The sequence below is a fragment of the Gouania willdenowi genome, chromosome 1, assembly GCF_900634775.1.
Source record: "Gouania willdenowi chromosome 1, fGouWil2.1, whole genome shotgun sequence".
Taxonomy (NCBI): Eukaryota; Metazoa; Chordata; class Actinopteri; order Blenniiformes; family Gobiesocidae; genus Gouania; species Gouania willdenowi.
The window spans coordinates 44557113-44576824 of record NC_041044.1 but is presented as its reverse complement, the minus strand read 5'-3'; the positions used below and the strand labels follow the sequence as shown (position 1 = coordinate 44576824).

Genomic DNA, 19712 nt, shown 5'->3' with positions numbered 1-19712 from the left:
TGATATTTGATTATTTGGTTTCATTATAATATAATTCTTATTATTTATTTTTCCATTTACATTCCCTATAAGTTTGAAAGTGCCAGCATTTTGTGCGTTTCATAGCACAAATGACTAAACAGCGCTATTACGGCAGAGATGCTGCACAAATCTCGCTCCGCTGTGGAGGCAGGAAGAGGCCACACCCTCTCCCAAAGGCACATTGCTGCTCTGCCTCTGGCCCCATAGCGTGTTTTTATGTGTTCCCCAAGATTAAAACCATCTATGTAAAAAGGCAGCTCTCTACGGTGCCTTTGGATGTAACCGTGCTATGCTAAATGCTATACGTAAGTTCACAGTGCATTAGTGAATTGATATCACCTGACCGCTGCTGCTACGTTCTCTAGCTCAGGGGTTCTCAACTGGTTTCACCCTGGGACCCACATTTTGCCACGGCCATTAAATCGTGACCCACTTTTTTTTAGAATTAATTCAACCAAACTAAGTTTTTCAAACATAGCTGTTGAAAACACACATATATAATCTTTTTTAAACATAAATCTATATATTTTCCTGTGCAACATGCATTTCACAGCATGTCTATCAAAAGAAAAGTTTCTTTCAAAATAAGACAAGTGCAACTTGAGAGACATTAAGTATTTATTCATTTTTGACTAGCTGTCCGCGACCCACTTTTGGGTCCCAACCCACCAGTTGAGAATCGCTGCTCTAGCTAGTGGGTGGGAAAACACTACAGTCAGGATGACAGCGCTAGAGATGATAGAGAAAGTTTGTTTTGAGGAAAAACGACAGCTTTTAAAAGATGGAGACCAACACCTGAGATACCAGACCTTCATCAAAGGTAAAGTCAGAACATTGTTGGTACTTTCTACAGTGAATGGAACAAAAGGAAGGATTGACTTTGTGGATGCTCCTCACTGAGGATGTTCTGAGTTGTTGTTGTTGTTGTCATTTTCTCCATGTTTCTGTGTTTCCAACACAAACAACAGATGTGCTGCCGTGTCATGAGATATATGTTGTTGGAGAGTATGGAGGCTATATTAAATAATTGTTTATGTTTCTTTAATGGTGTTTATGATGTTGATTTTGTTAGATTAACACTTGCCAGCCGAAACATATGAAATTGTCATTGGTGCTCACATTAGTGGTCTCGATTTGCAACACCCTGCCTACCCAACCCAAGTGCTCACGGCACGTTACTGGACTCAACCCATGACTTAACAAAAATATGGTGTGTACTTTCCTACCCGATCTGTGGATCTTAGGCTTTAGCTGCTTGTGTTCATGTTTATTGGAGTAAATACACAAAGTTTCTTCCTTCTGATTGGCTGATTGGTTAATTGCACTAATGAGAAGCTCAGCAGGTGTTCCTAATAAAGGCAACACACTCTCTTGGATGACTCAGCAGGGCACAGGAGTCAAACCAGCAACCTTGGTTCATTGTTTTGAGTGATCTCTGTGGTTCTCTAGGTCCTCCGGGACAGATTGGCCACCCAGGATTGAACGGACCACGAGGACCAAAGGGAAGTGCAGGTAAAGTTTGGGACAGGAACCCACAGGAGCTAAAGGGATTTGAGTCGTGTCCCTTTGTGCTTTAGGGGAGACGGGTGCAGAGGGTCCAATGGGGCAGCGGGGCCGCGAGGGGCTTATGGGTCCCCGCGGTGAAGCCGGACCTCCTGGTTTTGGAGCAAAGGGAGAGAAAGGTTGGAATTCCTCCTGAGCGTTGGTTGGGTGATGAAGATGATGGGCTGATTGGTTTGTGTTTTAGGACCTCACGGAGACCAAGGACGTCCAGGTCCTTCTGGTTCCACTGGACCCGTTGGTCCCAAAGGTAAAGTCAAGGGTCACTTTGCTGATCAAGTTCAAATGTTTGTGTAAAAATGTAATAAGTAAAAGTGAAAAATGAATAATCGACCAACGACTAGCTTAAATCTGACTAGCTAAAAGTTGATCTGTTACGTTCAGGTGCCACAGGAGAGGCGGGACTTCCTGGATTTCCTGGTAAGGAGTTAAATCGAGGTGAAACTTCGGTTTGTCTGTCTGTAGATTGGTTGTTCTGAACATGCCACTGTGCTCAGGTGCGCCTGGTCTAAAGGGATTCCCAGGAGACGCTGGAGCTCCGGGAGAAAAAGGTGACAGAGGAACGTCCGGTCTGCCAGGATCCAAAGGAGATGCCGGAGAGAGAGGACCACGAGGACCAGCCGGTGAGGATTCGCACAACTTTACTACCAAATGGAAGAACTTATTCAAAACTAATCACATCTCGGCCAGACGACTAAAAAAACATAAAAGAAAAGCCCACTAGCTTAATGCTAAGCTATATTCAGAAATCACAGTGACAGGCTAATGCAATTAGCATCACACAAATTAACACTTTTATTGAATTTACTGTAACACTGGTTGATCTCTAAGATCTGACTTTCACAGAGTAGTGTGTGACATTGTATAGGTTTTTGCGTGACAGGGTTTTGTTTTTGTTAAAGGTGAACCAGGTCAAACTGGACCACATGGACCTCCTGGAGCTCAGGGAGCTAAAGGGATTGGAGGTGAGGAGACACTTCCAACTGATTAGCAGATGTTTGATGCTGACTAAAAACTCATTAACATGTTGAATTTCAGGTGAAGCAGGACAAATGGGAGCTCCTGGTGCAAGGGGACCACCTGGAACTTCTGGAGATGTTGGACCACCAGGTCTCAATTTTCACCACCAGATACCAAATATGATTTGATATTTATTTTTAACCATTACTTAGATGAAAAACATTTTGTTCCTATAGGTGTTCCTGGTCTACAAGGACCACCAGGTATTAAAACATATGATAATTGGTTCTTCAGACCCCTGAGGTCCACATCTGTAACATTTTCATTCATTTTCTTTCTTCACTTCCACAGGCATTGCAGGGAATCCTGGATTACCTGGTGATAGAGGTAAATCCTGTATTATATGTTTCCAGTTATCCTACATTTAAAAAAAAAAAAAAGGGTTGATTATCTAAGGCTTATTGGTGTTCATGTGGTCGGTATCTAACGTAGTTTTGTTCTTCAGGTGAACCAGGATCTCCTGGTAAAGTCATCATGGCCTGTAAGATCTACAACCCATCAACCAATCAGATAATGCTTAGAAAACTCCTGCAGATCTCACCTGGTTCTTGTATTTCTGACTTTGTCTGCAGCTGGCACAGACACTGTGTCCATTCCTGGACCTCCTGGACCTGCTGGACCTCCTGGTCCTGCTGGGCCTCCTGGTCTGTCTGGTCCCATTGGTCCCGCTGGTCTCCCAGGACAACCTGGTAATGTCTAGTCTATTCACACCCTTTTCTACTCACCGAGGATTCACTTAAGAGCTGGACATGTTGAATTTTTGGGTGGGAATAGGTTCGAAGGGTGAGCAAGGAGACAAAGGAGATCAAGGACAACCCGGAGAGCCCAGCAAAGGCGCCCCATCAGATAGAGTCAGCGCTGGTGAGGATTTCTTAATTTCTTTACTAAGTAAAATGTTTCCAATATCACAAATTATGTTTCTTATATCTTCCTCAGTGGCTGGACTTCCTGGACCGCCAGGACTTCCGGGGCCCCCTGGAGCACCTGGTTCTAAGGGTCCTCCTGGTACGTTTGAAACAATTTAAAAATGACAAATAGTATATAATGAATATAGGCCCATAAATCAAACCATTTAACTCTAATTCTTGTTCAGGTGAGTTTCAACAAGGACCACAAGGACTACCGGGGCCACAGGGACTACTGGGGCCACAGGGACTACCGGGGCCACAAGGACGACGAGGTTCTGCTGGAGAACCAGGTGAAGGAGAACCAAACTTTACCAACATAAGAGCATTTGATCATCAGCACACAGAATTATTAGAGATTTCCTCTTCCTCACAGGCGTGGGAGTTCCTGGACCTCCAGGGCCAAAGGGAGAGCCTGGCAGCTTTGTTCCTACATCAGGTTGGTGATTGAGTGACTCCAGGTCAGATACTTTTTATAACTTGATGTGGTATTGCTTGTCGTATACCAGAGACCTTTTTTGCGGGACCACCAGGATCACCAGGGCCTCAAGGACCTCCTGGTCCACAAGGTACAGCAGGTGACTTCAACTGTGCTCAGTGCTTTGAAATCACTCTCTGCTCACACTGGTCTGTATCCTTGGCTGGTTGTTTTTTTTTTTTTTTTTGATACTCCTTAGGTGGAGAAGGACCTCAAGGATATCAAGGTGAGAAACATCTTCAGGGTTTTTATGGATAAACTTTTCTTCTGACACAGCCTCAGAGTAAATGTAACAATGTCTGTTTCAGGTGAACCAGGACAACCGGGTCTTCCAGGAAGTCCAGGAGATCCAGGAGTCGGTGCGTAAACCAAGTACCAACCCTGCAGTTCAATTGTATCATCAACCTTTATGTTCATGTTCAAACCAGGGAACATTGTGTATCAGGTTTTCCAGGTCAGCCAGGACCAAGGGGACCTCTGGGTCCACCTGGTCCAGTGGGAGCACCTGGACCACAAGGTAAGGTCTTGTTGTACAACGTGTTTGACCTTCCAAAAATCTACAGTTGGCTCAGTTTGTTACTTTTGTTTTGATGTTTATGGTTTTCTTCTTGCAGGAGCTCCTGGTTATCAAGGAGGACCCAGGCCAGGTAAGTTTGAAAGTAGTTTCTGACCCTGTCACTGGTTCTTTTTGTCTTCTTCTTTTTCTTGGAACACTTTTTCAGAACAGAAACTCTACGAACAGCTTGTTACATATGTTTTCACCTCTGATGCTACATGTGGAAACTCTGTTGCAGATCGTTCATTCAGTCCAGGGCCTCCTGGTCCACCTGGTCCACCTGGACTGCCTGGCAGGGATGGATCTGGATCTGGACCAGCAGATGTGGGCCAGTACATTTCAGAGTACATCAAGAGTAAGAATATTTGTGATGAAAGCTTTGTGAATGAAGGAAAACAGAGACTGTGACATGACAATCTTACTCACATGCAGATGGAGGTATCAGAGATTATCTTGTAGGTCCTCCTGGACCTCCTGGTCGTCCGGGAGACCCTGGTACTGTAGGAGACCAGCAGGTGGATGACATTGCCAACAGAGTCTTGGCCTACATTCAGGGTAGGGTTTATTTCTTAAGCTCTGATCATCTGTTCATTTGAGGATAACTGTGTCCTCCTCAGCTTCAGGATCAGGATCAGGCAGAGGGAACGATGGACATCCTGGTCGTCCTGGTCCCCCTGGTCCCCCTGGTCCTCCTGGCTCCATCTCTGCCTCTGACATAGTCAACATATTACAAAGTGAGTGAGAACTTTCTTTGAGGAGATGTATCAGCAGATTGAGACGTCCTCTCCTTTGTCCCTGACTCCTGTCGAGGGGAGGATGTGAAGAGATACGTAGTTGGTCCTCCAGGACCACCAGGACCTCCTGGAGATCAAAGCTCTTCCCCTGGCTCTTAGAAATGATCAACTATTCAATATTCAAAGAGTCTTTTAGCAATAGTTCCAATCTAGCCATAATCTTTTACTTAAAAACCGGCCCACGGACTGCTCCTCCTACTGGCCACTCAGCCCCTCAATACAAACCTCAAAGCCTTTGCAAAAAAATTAGCCACTAGACTAGAACAGCATATAACCCAACTGACCCACAGTGATCAAACAGGATTTATTAAATCAAGACTAGTGTTAGACAACATTCAACGTCTGCCCCACATAATAAATGCATCATCAAAAGCTGATTACCAAAATGCTATTTTATCACCAGATGCAGAAAAGGCATTTGAAGGTTAGAATGGAGCTATCTGTGGGTTGTGCTTCATCATATGGGTTTTCCGCTAGATTTCATCAACATGATTAAAACTCTGTAGGTTTGCAACCTCATGTTCATCGCAATAAGACTGTCCCTTATCTCCACTTTTATTTTGTTTATCTTTGGAACCCATCGCACAATTAGCTAGACAGTCAGTGAAAATAGCCCCAATTAATGTACATGATTCCCCTCATTTTATTTTACATAAGTAACTCATCAGAATCAATACCTTATCTTCTCAAAACTTTTCACTCATTTGGAAATATCTCCAGGTACAAGGTAAACTGGGAAAAGTCTGCCTTTGGGTCCATCAGGCAAGCTTGGAGCCTCATTTAACATCCCAACTGTCTCGAGTCTAAAATATCTAGGGGTCCTTATCGGTCCTTCTCTCAGTGCACTGGTTATCTTAGACAGTGATCTTACCAGATGAGGTTCTCTCCTAACATCGTTTATCAGTAGTTAAAATTAATTTACTAATAAACTTTCTCAGCTCCATGTTATCTCTAGCACCGCCACAAGGCTAGTGTTGGGAAGGTTACTTTCAAAATGTAATCAGTTACAGATTACATGCACAAAAATTTTATTTGTAATGTAATCCCTTACATTACTCAATCTGAGTAGTGTAATCTGATTACTTGGATGACTTCTACAATTAATTTGATTTTTTATAAATGAATGCAACCATAATTGAGAAGAATATTGAAAACCATTGTAAATGCAATTGTTTGTTTATCTGTCGTTGAAATACATTTTGTAATTTAGCTATTCCTAAATTGTGATTCATCCTTCGGCCGTGTAACACATAGATTTGTTCTGCCCTGACGTCATTATAGCGATACCCAACATAGAAGCGAGGCTAATGTTAGCTTGCTAACTGTGATCAGTCTGTGGTTTATTGATGTTCTGCTCTGTTAAAATATCCAGAAAGTTTGTAAAACTTTGTCACTATTCAGCGGGAATTATCTCCAGATGGAGCAAGTTTTTTAAAGCCATTATCTCAATACATCCTCTCAACTAACACATTCTTACCGGTTCTGGCTCCAGCTCTGCCTCCCGTTCCACGTCTGTCTCCCGCTGCTCAGTTTATAACATCATTAAGATTGAGTGACCGACGAGAATATATATATTTTTTTCATATTTACATGGGCTTCTGGGAAATGCATCACATTGCCATGTTGAGAGTGAATAAACCGGGAAACAGAGAAGTAATGTAGTGTAATCCATTGATTTCTACAATCTACCTGTAATCCGATTACCAAATATTTAAATTTACTCATAATTTGTAATCTGATTACATAACGTTGTTACATGTAATCCGTTATTTCCCAACACTGCACAAGGCTACTACTAAAAATGCATTCTCATAAACAAACACTTATAGAATTAGAAAAAGCCGAGAAACAAATCTTCAACCTTATATACAGGTGCTGGTCATGTAATTAGAATATCATGAAAAAGTTGATTTATTTCAGTAATTCCATTCAAAAAGTGAAACTTGTATTTTATATCCATTCATTACACACAGACTGATATATTTGATCATTTTGATGATTATAACTGACAACTAATGAAAATCCCAAATTCAGTATCTCAGAAAATTAGAATAATGCTTAAGACCGATACAAAATAAAGATTTCTAGAAATGATGGCCAACTATGAACATGAAAAGTGCCATAGTGTACCATCGACCACCACAAACACTCACTCACACACTACATTCATACTAGGCAATGTGGGTGGTGTCCTGCCCATGGACACAATGACAGATACCACTGGAGCGACTGTCCCCCACTGTGGCACTTGGAATTCTCAGTGGTCTCCATCCATCTACTAACTTAGCTTCAGAGATCTAACGGTATCAGGCAATGACAAGCTGGTATGCTCTAAAACTTCCTGGTAGATGTCTGCGTTGACCTTGGACCTAAGGAACCACAGTGGACCAACACCAGCACATGACATGGCACCCCAAACCATCACTGACTGTGGAAACTTTACACTCCACCTCAAGCAACGTGGATTCTGTTCCTCTCCTCTCTTCCTCCAGACTCTGGAACCTTGATCTCCAAAGAACATGCTAAATGTCCTTTGATCAGAGAACATCACTTTGGACCACTCAGCAGCAGTCCAGTCCTTTTTGTCTTTAGCCCAGAAGAGACGCTTCTGACGCTGTCTCTAGTTCAAGTGTCTTGACACAAGGAATGCTACAGCTGAAACCATGTCTTACATACGTCTGTACGTGGTGGTTCTTGAAGCACTGAGTCCAGCTACAGTCACTCTTTGTGAATCTCCTCCACATGTTTGAATGGGTTTAGTTTCACAATCCTCTCCAGGGGGCGTGGTTATCACTATTGCTTGTAGACTTTTTTCTACCACATCTTTTCCTTCCCTTCACCTCTATTAATGTTCTTGGACACAGAGCTCTGTGAACATCCAGCCTCTTTAGCCATGACCTTTGTGTCTGGTCCTCCTTGTTCAAGGTGTCAATGGTCATCTTTTGGACAACTGTCAGGTCAGCAGTTTTCTCCATGACTGTGTAGACCTACAGAACAAGACTGGAGATCATTTAAAGGTCTTTGTAGGACACCAGGTGTCTTCAATATTAAACCTCTCCACAATATTCTAATTTTCTGAGATACTCAATTTGGGGTTTTCATTAGTTGTCAGTTATAATCATCAACATAAAAAAAAAAAAAAAAAAAAAAAAAAAACTTCAAATATGTCAGTCTGTGTGAAATGAATGTATATAATATACAAATTTCACTTTTTGAATGGAATTACTGAAACAAATAAACTTTTTCATGATATTCTAATTATATGGCAGCACCTGGTTCTAATTTACCTTTTAAAATGGTTAAAAATCAGTATGGGCCCATTATTGCACACCAAGTGTATGTCTAGAATCAAGTAAACAAACAATTGGGCAAAGTCAAAGAATATTATCTTCAAACATCAATTTTTCACATTTACTCTGTTACGCTCAGCCTCGGAGCCACTGAACGGCACATGAACACGTCATCCTACACCAGCCTCAAGCTGCACACCGACACATCTTTTCCAAAATCAGGGCTATTTATTGAAGCCACAGAAGGAATATAGTAATTACCAAACTGGGTTACGCAGAACCCAAAAATAAAAGAACATAGGTTTTCCAGCCAACTGGGCCAAACTGAAGAAAACGTATCACACAACGCGTCGATCTCACTGTCAAACTGTCAGCTGTCAAAGGACGGACGGACAGAAGGACGTGCTGCGTGCTGGTTGGAGCGTGGGTTGAATAACCCACCCTCTGAACCACCTCTGGCCCCATCAGACATCATCTTGGATCTTTTTGTAGCCGCCCTCCACCGAAGCTCAGCCAATCCGAAGTGGACCCGTTACTTCCACAGACCACGTAGGTTGGGCTGTTAATAGAGAGACACACCCCCCCAGCGCACAACACAGAAACACAGGTAGAACACAAACAAAACTGACATACGACAACAGTCGTAGCAACTCTCTCTTGATTGATAAGAAGCCAATCTCTTTTCCCCCATGGAAGCGAAAAAGGGTTCACAAATGTGTGGATGTTGTCGGGCAGGATGGACTTCCATGACTTACAAGAATGTTATAACTTACCAGGTTCATCCTCCTTCTTCGATTTACAGTTGCGTGCCGCTCTGGGCTCTCATGGGGTACCCTGGGGATGCATCCTCAAAAATCATCCTCTCCACACAATCTTGAGCAAAGCCAGAGCAACGGTATCGTCTCAAATCTGTGTACCCTTTGTTCTTTGGTCATTCTGTTTTAAAACCAAATCAAAATAACAAAATAGATGGTGTGGCTATTTTGTTTCACTGACTTAAAACCAAAACAGAAATACAGAAACATCAAAATCCAGATAAGAAGCGTTTTTCTGTTTTAAAATTAAATGTTGTTTGGTTTGTGTAATATTTGGATATTTAAGGGAAACTCTGGACGAGAGCTTCATGTTTTAATCTCACCACACAGAGGGAACACACAGGGGGGCAGACTTTAACGCCGAGAGAAAAAAGGAGCAATAACTCACATTACTGGTGAAATGGTGAATAGAAACGTTATTAATGAATTAATAAATTAAAAAAAAGATGTTACATAAATAATTCACATGATATGTGATTAAAGGAACCAGAGGTGGTGTAACGAAACTACTGGTGCTCCTCGTTTCTTGTGATCAACTTTCATGTGTGTTGACTGCTGCCGTTAGTGGCTAGCATTATTATATTATAACATGCAAAATAAATATATTTACTGCCCTAAAAAAAGCTGTAATTGTTTTTGCAAAAGTGTCAAATGGTAGAAGCTCTCACATCTATAGTTCCTCACACCAGCCTCACAGTCGATAGTCAGTCACTAGTTTATCTGGATACTATTTCGACCGTAACGCTACAAAACAAAACAAACGTGAGCAGCTTTTTATGAGCTAAAACATCAACAGACTGAATGAAAATATGCGCAGAACCAGAAAACTGCTGAAATCATTCCTAAACAGTCCTATTGTGTGAGGAGACCTGGTCCAGGACCTGTGGAGGGAAACCAGGGGCAGTGGACTTTATCTCTCGCTCTAATTTCCCCATAAATATCCAAATCTCTCCCAAATGAAAATCTGTTTTTTGATTTTTCTGTATTTCTGTTTTGGTTTTAAATCAGAAAAAAAATTTTTACCACACCATTTAGATGTTATTTTGATTTGGTTTTAAAACAGAATAACCAAAGAACAAAATTAAAAGTATCAAATAATAATGACTGGATATTATTAGCTGGTCTTACAGCTGCTAAAAAGTCAGTGCAGCCTCTGACTGTAAGGGAATGGCTCCTATTGTACAAAGATATAATTCTTTCTAACGCCTGAATTCATGGAGCAAAGACTGAAAATATCTCTTGCTGGTCTCATTTATAACTAAAATGGTACTTGACTAGACAGTAAATTACATCACAGTGTAACACCTGATATCGTTTGCCCTTAAACTGTAAGATAAATTGAGAGTTCATTACATAACCATATGTACCCAACTACTCTGTACTGTACATAGCTATTATGTATGTATTGCTATTTCTGTGGATGTCTTTGACGGAGGAACTCTGCACCTGCTTTGTACTGTCCTTATTACTGTACAGGGTTCCCACACTTTTTTCACAATGATTTTTCAATACTTTTCCAAAATATTTTTACCAAATTTCCATGACTTAGTTCTGAAGCCCTAAGATTTTTTGGGGGGTATGCATTTCCTGGTTTGTAGCGTAAGCCAGCTAAAGTGATCTTACCTACGCGCAGTTTTATAAATGAGGCGGAGAGTGAATTTGCGTGAATTTGTGAGATTTCGTGATTCCCAGTCAATGATGCTGCAGGTATGCAACACTTTTACTTTGAGATAACGCCTAACCTCTTTGGGGTTTAACATAGTTTAAACATTAAAATAAAAAAAGCTACTTTTCCAAAACAGTTAAAATATTTCATGACGTTTCAAGGCTGGAAAATCGATTTTTCAAATTCCATTAACTTTTCCAGGAATTTCATGACAACATATTGTTATTGCGTAAGTCTATATATTGGGGGAATCTGGACAAGGTTTATTTTATTTTAATTATTATTGCTAATATTATTTATTATTTAAGGAATTGATCTTTATGTGTATTAAACTCATTTGTGTATATGTATCAATATGCCCATCACAAGGGGAATGTACTTTTAAAAAGGGGGGGGGGGGGGTTGCATAATATAAGAGTAAACTACAAATGTGACTGTAATTCCTAACCACACATGAATAAAAAGTTGATCAGAAAAAGAACTGTCCTCCTCATGGTTCAGGACCAGAATCAGGCAGAGGGTACGATGGACGTCCTGGTCCACCTGGTCCACCTGGTCCTCCTGGCTCCATCTCTGCCTCTGACATAGTCAACATATTAAAAAGTGAGTGAGAACTTTCTTTGAGGAGATGTATCAACAGGCTAACACATCCTCTCCTTTGTCCCTGACTCCTGTCCAGGGGAGGATGTGAGGACATATGTAGTTGGTCCTCCAGGACCACCAGGACCTCCTGGAGATCAAGGTTTTGGGGGTTACAGCATCAACATGCAAGACGTGGCGGATCGGGTCCTTAGTCTGATGAACGGTGAGGGCTTTAGGAGACCATCAGGGAATTAAGATCCCACACTCACACTGAATCGTGTTTATCTTCACACTAGGCCACCATCCAAACCTAGCAGGTCCTCAGGGTCCTCCAGGGGTCCCAGGGATTCCTGGCCCTCCTGGGCCCGCAGGATCACCTGGAGCACCAGGATACGGCAACTACGCTGGCCCTGATATCCGTGAATACCTTCGAAGTGAGTTTAAACAAATCTCCCCACAGATGAATGGAGACCTTTAACCCTGGATCTCAATCCCACAGGTTTGGAATTCCAAGGCCCCCCAGGACCCCCTGGCCCCCCAGGTCCCCCCGGTCAGATTGGCCACCTTGTTTCTTACACAGACCAGATAAAGATAAACCCCGTTCGAGCTGAACGACAGGACTACATCAAGAGTGATGCCATGTTTGGACTCCCTGGACCTCCTGGACCTCCAGGACCCCCAGGAGACAAGGGAGAGCCTGGTGTGGCTGGGGATTACACGAGCATGGCCATGAGAGTGACTGATTACATCAAATGTAGGTGTTGGTTCAAGTCGGTGCCTCAGGTTGGATCTTTGAAATGTTCCTCATTGTCTTCTGTGGACTCACAGCTCAGGGTCTTCTCCGTGACGTGGGGAGACGCTCTGAGCACGTGGTCCAGGGACCTCCGGGCCCCCCCGGACTTCCGGGACCACCGGGGCACAGCCGATGGGTCGGCTCCAGGGAGAACGTGGTGGATGTGGTGGAACACATCAAATGTAAGTTCAGGTTCTGTGTTCTGAATCTCAGGAATGGTTCTCGCGCTTCACTTCTGCGTCTGCTGCAGCTCATGGCCTCCTGCAGGACATCATGCAGAACTACAACAGTCGGGTTTTCCAAGGACCGCCAGGACCGCCTGGGCCCCCTGGGTACAGCCGGCTGCTTGGTTCCGATGGAAACGTAACGGATCTCCTTGAATACATCAAATGTAAGAAACTTTCAAGTAAATTGATGCAGAAGTATCAAAATAACAATACGTCCTGACTTATTTCTACTACTTAGCTCATGGCCTCCTGCGTGATGCAGAGCACGCTGTCCAGGGTCCACCGGGACCCCCTGGTCCACCCGGTGCTCCGGGTTACAGCCGGCTGTTTGGGTCTCACACCAACATGACCGACATATTTGAATACCTTCAAAGTAATTATCATTCACTCATGAAGCTCTACCGCAGAGGAAAACAAATGTTTGCTAACGTTTGCTAACATGTGTAACCGTCCTCCACAGCACACGGAGCCTTCCGAGGACAGAAAGGAGACACTGGACCAAAGGGAGAGAGAGGTAGAGTGTCTGCTGTTAAAGCAGAACTAAGTAACTTGCGCAAAGAGCTCCCCCTAAAGGGCCCTTTTGGTTATGTCACTGTCGTAAAAACTGGACACCCCCCGCCCCCTGCCCCACCCCACAGCTACATGCTCACCTTTGCTCTCCCAAAATCATAACAACTGATCACTGAAAAACCCTAAAACAACAGTGACACTAATGGTGCTTTCACACATACAGTATAGTCCCATGTGACCATGTGAACAGTATGAGGAAGAGACAAGTAAAAAAAGGAATGATATGGGAGAAATACGGAAGGGAGTGTGGAATCGAGTGTGGTTTGTGTGTGTGCTGACAAAGCAGCTCTGAAAATGGATGGATGGATATTTGTGTGTGTGCTGCTTGATGGATCGCTGGTTGCGAGTGTGTGAGCGAGTGCCTGTTGCCGTGACGACGGTACGTGATTGCTGTGTGTTGCTGCTGAGCTGTCACTGCATGGAGTTGCTCCATTCCTCAGACAAAGGTCTTCTCTGCCCTTTTTTTTGCCGACTCCGCCATGATATCAGTTTGAGAAAAGTGAATTTGCAGTCATGGGGCTGATGAAAGACCCCCCAATCACCCCATAAACACTAGTATTACCCTCACAGGGACTATGAGAAGGATTTATTAAGGTGAAAAATGTACTTAGTTCTGCTTTAATTCTACGTTTATTTTAAAAATAACTTCTCGCTTCCAAGTCAAGTCAGAGCCTTCACAGCAGCCTCTATTCTCAATTCCTATTGGATGAAAAACCAATGGGTCTCTGCGTCTGTCACTCACAGGTGAGCAAGGATTTCCTGGTCCCGCAGGACCCCGAGGACCCAAAGGAGATTCAGGTCAGTCCTCTTCCCAGGATAAAGAAACTCAAAAAACGTTTTTGTTTCCATTTTTATACTTTTTGACATTTTTTTAATGTTGTAACTATATGTGTGTTTGGATTCATTTTGTGTGTTTGTAGACATTTATTGTATATTTAGACATTTATTGTATTTTTTTGTTGCTTTGTGTGTTTTTGCGTAGCTTTGTATGGATTTAGTGTTTTTTACATGCAGGTTGTGTATTTCTGTTGTTTTGTGTTTGTGGAGTCATCAAGACATTTTTCAAATGTTTGTGTATATTTTTGTTGTTTTGGACACATTTTGTGTTTTTTTTTAGATAATTTTGTGTATTTTTAAGCATTTAATGTAATTTTGTTGTTTTTCACGTTTTTGTTGCCGTTCTTGTGTATATTTCGGACTGATTCAATGTGTTTTTGTGGTCGTGTATTTTGAGTTCTTTTTGTATTGTTGGTGTTATTTGAGTTGTTTTGCATAGTTTGGTTGGCATTTTGTGTGTTTGTTGTTTACTGTGTTTCATCACATGTATTTTTTAAACACTGGATGTTTTTACGCATTTAATGTATTTTTATTCTGGTTTTGCATGTTTTTGTTGTCATTTTTTTGTTTACAGTGTTTCATCACCGTTGTTCATTTCATATTATTTTGTTTGTGGCGTTATCACAGACATTTTTCACTTATTTTGTGTTTTTAGGAGATGACTCGATGATGGCTCGAAAGAGAAGAAGAAGAAGAGACGTCGGGTTTTGAGCTCAGACTTGTCGATACTTTGGAAGCTGTTGAATGCGTTTCTGTGAACATGAATTCAGGGATGTTGGAAATCCAGGGTTTCAGGGGGCGTGGCTTCTTCTTCAGTGTGTGTTTGTTTTGATGTATTTTTTCTTCCAAAGATCAGCCTTAGAATGGAGAGAGAAACATTTATTTACAGTCAAATGGAATTCCTCCTAACAACTATACATCAGACATGTTTAAAGTTCACCAGCATCCAATCAGAGCGAGCGTGAGACTTTCAAATGAACCAATCCTGAGAGGTCAGCAGTGGAAGTTCTTTTTTTGTTTGAATAAATAAACAAAACTTGTGGGAAAAAAGCTTGTTTTTTTTGTTCTTTTATGTTGCAAACTCAGCTTGGAACACGCAGCCTCCGTCTGATTGGTTTTGAAGATCAGGTGACATCACAGAGTGAGTCTCAAAGGAGCCGAAGCTAAAGAATACTGGATTATTTTAAACACGACTCTACAGTATGTACATGTCTTAAAGTCTAAAGCAGTGGTTCTCAACCTTTTCAGGTCATGACCTCCAAAAATAAAGGTCCCAGAGAGCAGGGACCCCCACTGTAGCTGAAGGTGGTTGAACACAGACATGAACATTGAAGAACAGTCATGTGGAGACAGGACCATCTATAAGGGGGAATAAAGGAGAGATTTTTGGGGTCCATCCATAAAGTCAGTAAAATGATGGTCCATTGTTCTATGAATCTGTGATAACCACATTTATTTATTCATCTGAATAATATCCACTGTTATTCAGGAATGTTTATTATTATTATTATAGTCATCTTAAAGATGGAAATCCTGGTTTTAATCCCTAATAAAACGGGTTCAAAGTGACCAAAATTGGTGGAAAAGGTGGTGAAATGAGATTTGAAAAACCACAGAAATTGGTTAAAAATTGCAAATTAGAGACAGAAAAATTGGCAAAAAAGGTTCAAAGTGTCAAAATTGGCTTAAAAATGGTAGAAATGGGAGGGGGGGGGGGGGTAATTTAAAAATGTAGAACAATGAGTTTAAACTATTGGCAAAAATAAGCATAAAATATGATAAAAGTGAACAATTAGTTTAAACTGGCAAAAAATGGGCATGACAAATGATGAATGTGGTTAATGAAATATGGCAAAAAGAAGTTAAAAGTGATAATAATGGGTCAACATGGGCGTCTTCTGATCGAGAGGTTGGGGGTTCAATCCCAGTACCTGACTGTTGAAGTGTCCAGTGATCGACCAGTGCCTTGCATGGCAGCTTAGTCTGATTGGTGTGTGAATGAGCGTTGGGACCACTTCAGTGTGTGGTTAAAGCTCTATATAAATGCTGAAAATGTCTTAAAACAATGTGCAGAAAAGACATTGATATATGATTAAGAAGTGTCAGAAATGGGAGTAATGTAGCAAAAATGCATTAAAAGGAGCAAAAATATAAAATGGGTAAAAAATGGGCTGAACTTGTTTAGAAAAGATTCTTGAAGGCATCTGGTGTTTCGCAACCCCAAATGGGGTCCTGACCCCAAGGTTGAGAACCCCTGGATGCAGTTATGAAAAGTTTTTCACCAATCGTTTCACGTCCTCATCAGACACGCTGCGGTCAGAGTCATTCATGAAAACGCTAGCATTATTCTGGCTCCGCTCACTTCTCATCACACTGGGTTTGAGGTAAAATGAGTTTTAAAAGACAGGAAAAATGTTTTTTTTAATCTAATTTTTACTTCAAGGGTTGAATTGGATGCTCTGGTGGGCCGGATTTGGCCCGCGGACCTTGAGTTTGACACCCTGAATGAAAGGTTCTTCCTCTTCATCAGCGAGTGTAGATTTCTGTTCTCATTCCAAGCCGTTGCTCACACGTGGAGTGCTTTTCCCACGTTCGTTGTGCGCGTTTCTCCGCTCTGTAAAGCTCCGCCTCCTCCTCCTCCTCCTCCCATCACAGAGGCGTCAGAAGCCCGTGGAGTGGACGCTGGGAATGGGGTAGAACTTAGAGATGCGGCTCTGAGCCGACGGGTTAAGGCACTCGGATTCGCCGCTCATTTTGAAGAAAACCTCCTGTTCCTGGAGCTTACGGGAAAACTCCTCCTCCAGCGCCTGCACACACACAGACGCACACGCACAGATGCACACACACACACACACACACACACACCTTTAATCACTGAGGCAGGAGCAGATTACCATGGAAATGATGGACAACCTTTTGGCCCTAAGTTTGTTCTTACAGGTACAGGAGATCAGCCAAAAAGACAAAAAACACAGAAAACGACACTGAAAACACAAAATAAAAAACACACTGAAAATGTTTTGCAGTCACTTTGTGTAACAGAAAAATATCAAAAACAGAAGTGAGCAACTTCATTCTGTGCGGCGCCCCAAAGTAAACAATACAAAATGACTCAAAACCATAGAAAATGACAGAAATACAGAGAAGGACAACATTAGAAACATTTATAAAACTAAAAATACAACAGAAAACAGAGAAATATAATAATAATACACATGAAAAATTACACTTAATTAACCAAAAAACACACAAAACCACTAAAAATACAACAAAAAACAGAAACATTTATAAAACAACAAAAATGCACAAAATTAACCAAAAAACAACTAAAAATACAACAACAAAAACCTGAGAAATTACAAAAATAACAAGTAAAAAAAACACACACAAGTAAAACTCCAAAAAACCAGAAAAGTAACAAAAAGTAATAAAATATAACAAAACAACAACAGAAACACACAAAGCTTGAGTTGTTTGCTAAAGATGACGCAGCCCAGCATGTTTGATATTTACACACGTAACAACAAACTGCTTCCTGTGTGTGTGTGTCACCTTCTTCCTGGGGCGGAGCTTCTCCCGCCACTCCTTCAGCTCTACTCCGTGCTCCTCGTCCAGCTCCTTCAGCTTCTGAGTCTCGTGCTCAATCAACAAGTGGCACTTCTCATTCTGACACACACACACGCACACACACACATATTTTTTAAATGTATTCTTACTTTTGTTTTTTGTATTTTTCTGTGATTCATTTTGCAAATTTCTCAGTTTTTTGTTGTACTTTTTACTTGTTTTGAGTGGTTTTTTTGGTTAATTTTGTGCATTTTTGCTGGATTTTTAGATGTTTCTGTTGTTGTCCTTTTGTTTATTTCTGTTTGTTGCATTTTTAAAATCTTTGTCTGCTTTTGGTAAATTTAGTGTATTTATGGTCTTTGTTAATAATTATTAACAATTGTTTATTATTTATGTGTGTTTTTGTTGTCCATGTGTATTTCACTGTAACTTTTTATGTTTCTTTGAGTCATTTTGTATCTTTCTGTGTTTTTTATTGTTGTATTTTTAGTTTTATGTATTCATATAGTGGGAGGAGCTTAAGTAGAGTTCATTATGTCCAAATGAGTATGTGTGTGAAGGTTGGATGTACAAAGAGGTGTACGTACTCTGTAGTGTTATAAAGGAGTATATTTGCGTTTTTAATATTGACCTTTTGTTTTAAACCTGCAAACAAACTGCAAACAGTGACGTCCTAAACCGGAACCGGAAGTAGCGCAACGTGATCGAAACCAGGAGCCATAATCTCAAAATAAAGTGAAAATAAATGTTTTTCAACACTAAATACTGTAAGTATAAAATAATGCACACACTTGGGCAAAGTGGAAGCTGTTAAAGTTTCAGCACGATCAGAAACCGCGTCAGGGAGAAATACGTTCAACATGTGCACCCACACACACACACACACACACACACACACACAGACGTTCCTTGCTTTTATAGAGAGATTTCTGTTTGTTGTATTTTTAGGAGTTTTGTGTGGTTTTTGTTGTTATTTTGTATATTTCAGTTTTTTGTTGTATTTTATTTTTGTTGTTGTTTTGTGTTTTTTATGTTTTATAAATGTTTTTGGTTTTGTCCTTTTGTGTATTTCTGTTGTTGAATTTTCTAGATGTTTTGTGTGTATTTTACTGCGTATTTTGGTTAATTTAGTGTATTTATGTTCTTTGTTAATTTATTATTTTCCTATTATTTCTGTGTATTTTTGTTGTCCTACACAGTTGTTGATATTGGTGTTGATATTGGTGTTGGTGATGGTGTTGGTGATGGTGTTGGTCTTGATGTTGGTCTTGATGTTGGTGTTGTGTTGGTGTTGGTGTAGATGTTGGTGTTGGTGTAGATGTTGGTGTTGATGTTGGTGTTGGTGTAGATGTTGGTGTTGGTGTAGATGTTGGTGTTGATGTTGGTGTTGGTGTAGATGTTGGTGTTGATGTTGGTGTTGGTGTTGATGTTGGTGTTGATGTTGGTGTTGGTGTTGGTGTTGATGTTGGTGTTGATGTTGGTGTTGATGTTGGTGTTGATGTTGGTGTTGATGTTGGTGTTGATGTTGGTGTTGATGTTGGTGTTGATGTTGGTGTTGATGTTGGTGTTGGTGTTGATGTTGGTGTTGATGTTGGTGTTGATGTTGGTGTTGATGTTGGTGTTGATGTTGGTGTTGATGTTGGTGTTGATGTTGGTGTTGGTGTTGATGTTGGTGTTGATGTTGGTGTTGATGTTGGTGTTGATGTTGGTGTTGATGTTGGTGTTGGTGTTGGTGTTGGTGTTGATGTTGATGTTGATGTTGGTGTACCTGCAGCTGCTGCAGTTCTCGTATGTTGGCGTCACACTGGAGCTGCAGATCTCTCATGTGGTTCTCATGTTTCTGCTGCTGATGGAGCCTCTCACCCTTCTGCCTCTTTTCCTCCTGAGCAGCAAACTGAGACACACACACACACACACACACAGAATTATGTGCTTTTATTTTGAAGGAGATATAATTACTATAACACACTAGCCAATTGAGCATTAAAGCTAGCAGTGTGAACGTAGCCTAAGTGACAAAAAATTCCATGC

The 19712-nt window shown here is 41.3% G+C and overlaps 2 protein-coding genes across 3 annotated transcripts in view; one reads left to right on the top strand and one right to left on the bottom strand.

Moving 5' to 3' along the window:
* LOC114462860 (collagen alpha-1(XVII) chain-like) overlaps window positions 1–15162 on the top strand; it is a 33629-nt gene extending 18467 nt beyond the window's left edge. The window contains exons 21-53 of one of the 2 annotated variants that reach the window (XM_028445943.1): window positions 1471–1533; window positions 1599–1703; window positions 1769–1831; window positions 1966–2001; window positions 2079–2204; window positions 2484–2546; window positions 2620–2691; window positions 2778–2804; window positions 2893–2928; window positions 3047–3082; window positions 3174–3290; window positions 3376–3462; window positions 3538–3606; window positions 3695–3799; window positions 3883–3945; window positions 4016–4075; window positions 4184–4210; window positions 4293–4343; window positions 4430–4501; window positions 4599–4631; window positions 4779–4895; window positions 4973–5095; window positions 5158–5274; window positions 11607–11708; window positions 11785–11910; window positions 11984–12121; window positions 12187–12441; window positions 12516–12662; window positions 12731–12871; window positions 12946–13080; window positions 13168–13221; window positions 14022–14075; window positions 14770–15162. In XM_028445943.1, coding sequence (XP_028301744.1) covers window positions 1471–1533; window positions 1599–1703; window positions 1769–1831; window positions 1966–2001; window positions 2079–2204; window positions 2484–2546; window positions 2620–2691; window positions 2778–2804; window positions 2893–2928; window positions 3047–3082; window positions 3174–3290; window positions 3376–3462; window positions 3538–3606; window positions 3695–3799; window positions 3883–3945; window positions 4016–4075; window positions 4184–4210; window positions 4293–4343; window positions 4430–4501; window positions 4599–4631; window positions 4779–4895; window positions 4973–5095; window positions 5158–5274; window positions 11607–11708; window positions 11785–11910; window positions 11984–12121; window positions 12187–12441; window positions 12516–12662; window positions 12731–12871; window positions 12946–13080; window positions 13168–13221; window positions 14022–14075; window positions 14770–14825 — 2876 coding nt within the window. In that variant the 3' untranslated portion in view covers window positions 14826–15162. Of the gene's footprint in view, window positions 1–1470; window positions 1534–1598; window positions 1704–1768; window positions 1832–1965; window positions 2002–2078; window positions 2205–2483; window positions 2547–2619; window positions 2692–2777; window positions 2805–2892; window positions 2929–3046; window positions 3083–3173; window positions 3291–3375; window positions 3463–3537; window positions 3607–3694; window positions 3800–3882; window positions 3946–4015; window positions 4085–4183; window positions 4211–4292; window positions 4344–4429; window positions 4502–4598; window positions 4632–4778; window positions 4896–4972; window positions 5096–5157; window positions 5275–11606; window positions 11709–11784; window positions 11911–11983; window positions 12122–12186; window positions 12442–12515; window positions 12663–12730; window positions 12872–12945; window positions 13081–13167; window positions 13222–14021; window positions 14076–14769 lie in introns of both variants that reach the window. The other variant, XM_028445935.1, reaches the window with a different exon arrangement.
* A 768-nt stretch (window positions 15163–15930) lies between these two features.
* Window positions 15931–19712, bottom strand: part of LOC114465049 (serine/threonine-protein kinase 10-like) — a 34278-nt gene continuing 30496 nt past the window's right edge. The window contains exons 16-18 of the mRNA XM_028449795.1: window positions 19450–19575; window positions 17667–17780; window positions 15931–16921 (exon numbers count right to left, since the gene is read on the bottom strand). Coding sequence (XP_028305596.1) covers window positions 16775–16921; window positions 17667–17780; window positions 19450–19575 — 387 coding nt within the window. The 3' untranslated portion in view covers window positions 15931–16774. The remainder of the gene's footprint in view (window positions 16922–17666; window positions 17781–19449; window positions 19576–19712) is intronic.